Source organism: Nicotiana attenuata, unplaced genomic scaffold (assembly GCF_001879085.1).
Source record: "Nicotiana attenuata strain UT unplaced genomic scaffold, NIATTr2, whole genome shotgun sequence".
NCBI lineage: Eukaryota > Viridiplantae > Streptophyta > Magnoliopsida > Solanales > Solanaceae > Nicotiana > Nicotiana attenuata.
The window spans coordinates 7,961-13,246 of NW_017676367.1; the positions used below are offsets into that span (position 1 = coordinate 7,961).

At 38.9% G+C, this 5,286-nt stretch overlaps 1 protein-coding gene across 1 annotated transcript; it reads right to left on the reverse strand.

Moving 5' to 3' along the window:
• Window positions 1–243: 243 nt before the first annotated feature.
• Window positions 244–2,771, reverse strand: LOC109220962. Its single transcript, XM_019385431.1, has 4 exons — window positions 2,630–2,771; window positions 1,488–1,507; window positions 888–979; window positions 244–787 (listed from the first exon to the last, which is right to left on the reverse strand). The coding sequence occupies exons 1-4, from the start codon at window positions 2,769–2,771 to the stop codon at window positions 244–246; spliced, it is 798 nt and encodes a 265-aa protein (XP_019240976.1).
• Between the last annotated feature and the right edge of the window lie 2,515 nt (window positions 2,772–5,286).

Below are 5,286 nucleotides of genomic sequence, written 5' to 3' on the forward strand. Positions count from 1 at the left end.
AAACGGGACTCGGAGATACACATTTAGATGATGACTGCATAATCCCTTTTTCCATTAGAAAGGTTGCAACCTAGACCGGGAATAATGTAGTATTCCGCGTGTCTTTCGGGTCTAATATCATCATCTGGTACGAGCAAGCTTTTTGCCTATCATCTAAAAATGTTAGTTAAATTCAAAAGAACAAAATAAAATCGTTGTGATACCTGCCCATGGGTACTTCCTTCGTCTAGAAGTAATACTTCTTCAGATGAACAACTTCCAGTTTGATGGTAATATCTTGCCATCCATGGCTTCCAACTCATATGCTCCCTTTCCAGTGATACCTCGAACCCTATAAGAGCCTTCCCAATTCGGACTTAACTTTCCCGCATTAGACGCTTTTGTTAATTGAAGCACCTTTTTGAGGACAAAGTCCCAAATCTTGAAGTATCTTGGATTAGCTTTCCTTTTGTAATATCGCTCAATTATCTGTTTTTGAGTCGCCATTCTTATTAATGCTGCTTCTCTCCTTTCTTCTAGTAAATCCAAATTCATTCGCATCTTTTCCTTATTTGACTCCTCAATTACATGTGTGTATCTTGTACTTGGTTCACCTATTTCTACCGAAATTAAGGCTTCAGTGCCATAGACAAGTGAAAATGGAGTCTCGCCTGTACTCGTTTTTGGTGTCGTTCGATAAGCCCACAATACCCCTGGTAACACTTCTGGCCATTTGCTTTTTGATTCATCTAATCTCTTATTTAAGTTATTAATAATAACTTTGTTGTTGACCCAGCTTGCCCATTGGCTACAGGATGGTAAGGTGCGGATGTAATCTGTTTAATCTGCCAACTCTGAAAGAATTTTGTGATTTTCATGCCTATGAACTGTGGGCCATTGTCACACACGATTTTTGTTGGAACTCCAAACCGGTAGATAATGTTTCGTCAAATAAAGTCCCTGACTTCTTTTTCTCGCACCTATTTGAAAGCTCCTGCTTCTACCCATTTTAAAAAATAATCTGTTAATACTAATAGAAACCGTACCTTTCCTTTAGCTTGAGGTAACGGACCTACGATATCCATGCCCCATTTCATGAAAGGCCATGGCAAAATAACTGAATGTTACAGTTCTGTTAGGCAGTGCATGTTATTGCCATATCGTTGACACTTATCGCACCTGGCTACAAAGTTTTCCGCTTCTTCTTCCATTTTTGGCCAATAGTATTCTGCTCTTATTAAAGTTTTTACCAATGATCTCCTCCCAGCGTGATTGTCTCAGTGCCCCTCATGTACTTCCCTCATCACATATTCCGTTTGTGAAGGTTTGAGACACCGTGCTAAAGGTCCACCGAACATCTTTCAGTATAAGTTTCCACGAATTAAATAATACCGGGCGGCTTTTTGGCGAAGTAACCGTGACTTCTTCTTGTCTTCAGATAAAATTCCGTAGGGCAAAAAGGTAACAAATTTGTTTCTCCAATCCCAAGTTAGATTATTAAAATTTACCTCATTCTTGTCTTGGTCCACTGCCGAATGAAACAAATGTATTATAATAGCATTTTCTGCATTTGTTATTTCTGCAAGATACGAGATTGGCCAACGTATCTGCTTATGCATTCTCCTCCCTGGGTATTTGTACGGCCTTCCACGACTGAAATTGTCTGAGTAATTCCCCTACCTTTTCTAGGTATTGTTGCATTCGTGGCTCTCTTGCTATATAAGTCCCCTGCATCTGGTTAACTACTAGTTGTGATTCACTTTTGATCACAATCTGTTCCATACCAAGTTCTCGTGCTAGTTCCAAACCTGCAATCACAGCTTTGCACTCTGCTTCATTGTTAGTGATGGGATAACATTTTATTGTTTATCTTATGACTTCCCCTGAAGGTGGATTTAGAACAATTCCTAAGCCCGTTCCCTTAATAATCGAAGAACCATCGGTAAATAAAGTCCAAGTCCTCGGATTAGATCCAGTAAATACCTGTAGTTCCTTTTCTGCTTCAGGAACTAAATTTGTGCGAAAATCTGCTAAAACCTATGACTTTATTATAATTCTGGGCTGATATATGATATCATACTCACTGAGTTCTATTGCCCATTTCGCTAACCTACCAGATATTTCTTGTTTATGCCAGGGGGAAGGAAGTTATTACATAGATGGGATGACATTGAAAATAAGGTCTCAACTTTCTAGATGCTAAAGCAAGCTTTTCTAAGTGAGGATATCGTGTCTCACCATCTAGCAAAGATTTACTAACATAATAAATTAAAGATTGTTTACCTTTATCCTCTCGTACCAACACTGCGCTTATCGCTACTTCCAACACGACAAGATAAATAAGCAGCCTTTCTCCGTCTTTTGGTTTGGCTAGCAGGGACGGATTTGACAAATATGTTTTTAGGTCTTTGAGGGCTTGTTGGCATTCATCAGTCCATTCAAATTGATTTTTCTTTTTCAATACTGAAAAGAATTTAAAAGTCTTTTATGAAGACTTTGAAATAAACCTCCCCAAGGCTTTTATTCTTCTTGTTAATCTCTGCAACTTCTTTTTTGCTCGTGTGTACATCCGATATTTCTTCAATAGCTTTGATTTGTGTAGGATTCACCTCAATACCTTTGTTAGAAACAAGAAAGCCTAAAAACTTACCTGAAGCCTTGCCAAAAGCACATTTTTCTGGATTTAGCTTCATGTTGTATTTGCGGAGAATTTCGAAAGTGTCTGGCAGGTGTTGAAAATGATCTCCCGCTTGTGCTGACATGACTAGCATATTATTGATGTAGACTTCCATAGTCTTTCCCAGATGTTCTTGGAACATCTTAGTCACCAATCTTTGGTATGTGGCTCCAGCATTTTTTAGACTAAATGGCATGACTTTGTAACAGTAAGTCCCCCTGTCTGTGATAAACGAAGTTTTTTCTTCATCTGCTGGATCCATCTTTATTTTGTTATAACTTGAATATGCATCGAAAAAACTTAACAACTCATGTCCTGCGGTAGAATCAATGAGTTGATCTATATGCGGCAAAGGAAACGACACTTTAGGATAAGCTTTATTTAAATCAGTATAATCTACACAAACTCGCCATTTCCCATTCTTTTTTGGAACTCCACAGTATTAGCTAGCCAGTTAGGATATTTTACCTCTCGTATTGACCCAATATTTAAAAGCTTTTGTACCTCGTCTTGGATTACTTGATTTTAGAAGGATCCCTGCTTCCTTTTCTTCTGCTTGACAGGTGTATAATACGGGTCCTCATTTAGTTTGTGGGTCATCACCTCCGGTAGTATACCTGTCATATCTGAGTGTGACCAAGCAAAGCAATATGCATTAGCTTTTAAAAAATCAATTAACTTACCTTTTATTTTCGAGCTTAGATTTGCTCCGATGTAAACTTTTTTGTCTGGCCAGTGTATAAATAGCACTACAACTTCGAGATCTTCAGTAGTTGTCTTGATGTTTTCATTTTGTTTTGGCTCTTGAATAACATCGGGTCTTGAATCAACATCCGTCTGTCCTGGAATGCCTTTAGTGGTGGTTTGTATTACTACATCCTCAATTGAGTTCTATAGTTGCTATTTTTCGTTTGCAAGATCGTTCACTGTGCTTGTAGCCACCACTGAATTGATACTTCTAGATGCCTGTTGATCTTCTCGGATTTGTCAAATCCCCTATTGTGAATGAAATTTAATAACTTGATGCAATGTGGATGGTACAACATCCATATCGTGAATCTACGGTCTTCCTAGAATTTTATTTTAAATCATGTCTGCATCTATCACCTGGAACTTTGTATCCTTGGTAACTCCCTCTGCAAACGTGGTAAGAACCACTTCCCTTTTGTGCTAACGCTTGAATTATTAAATCCAAACAAAGATCGTGCCTTTAGTATCACCTTGTCGTTAGCTTGCATTTCATTCACCACCCTTAGTAGAATGATATTCACGGAGCTACCTGGGTCAATAAAAACTCATTTAACGTTAGTATCGTGTACAAGTAGAGATATTACCAGTGCATCATTATGAGAAATTATCAAGCTGTCTGCATCTTCAACATCAAATGTTATACTGTCCCCATCCAAGGCTTGTCGAACTCGCTTTCCATGAGTGACCATGAATTTTGATATCTTTTTTGCAGCTGTATATGTCACACCATTGACCTCATTTCCCCCGGTTATTACATTGACTATTCTTTTTGGAGACGGGGTTTTCGGGGGTTCTTGTATATTCTTCATATATGACTGTCTCCCTTTCTCGCTGAACAGGTCAGTTAGATAACCTTGCTTCAACAAATGCTCGACTTCTCACTGGAGTAACCTACATTCTGATGTTCTGTGGCCATGATCATTGTGAAATTCACACCAAAAATCTGGATTCCTTTTGTTCGGATCTAACCTCATTTCTTTAGGCCACCGAACCTTATCTCCCATACTTCTTAGAGCAGCTACTAACTTGGGGGTACTGACATTAAAACTATAATCTCTGATTGTCGTATGTGTACTAGAGTCGTTGCCTCGTGCATCCTGTACCTTTCTGAAACTGGATGAGGACCTCGTATCCTTTTGCCTTGATCTCGATTCAGATCGTATGTTTCTTGTTTAAACCAAGAATCACGCCCTGCAGGTCCCATGTAAGGCTCGTACCTATTATTTCGGTCATTTTTTTCTGATTCTAAACGTCTTGATCCTGCTCTGTCATCAACCCTTGGCTGAGTAATCGTATCTTCTGCTATCCGCAGCTTCGTACTGTACATGTTATATACATCGTTCCAAGTTGTTGTTGGAAATTCTCGCAAACTTTCCTTCAGCCTCTTCGTGGCTTCTAAACTTTTCCCGTTCAAATTGCTTGCAAATGCCATAGCTGCCCAGTTGTCAGGTACTCGTGGTAACATCATCTTCTCCCGTTGGAATCTATCCACAAACTCCTTGAGTAATTCTGTATTCCTTGTTTTACCTTAAAGATGTCTTTCATCATTTTTTCAACTTTTTCTGAGCTCCCTAATGTGCTTTTATGAATGAATCTGCAAACTCAGCAAACGAATCAATAGAGTTTTCAGGTAACAGAGAATACCACGTTAATGCGCCTTTCGTGAGTGTTTCACCAAATATTTTAACCAAAACTGATTCGATTTCCCACGTGACCTCGAGGGTTAGTTGTTCCATCATATTTTGGAATATCAGGAATTTTAAACATTTTAGGAATCGGCAAAGGTGATGCGCTTGGCTTCTAGGGCTGTTGTGAATATTTATCATTATCTACCCCTTTAATCACGGGCGGTACGCCAGGTATTTGTTCTAAGCGATCAT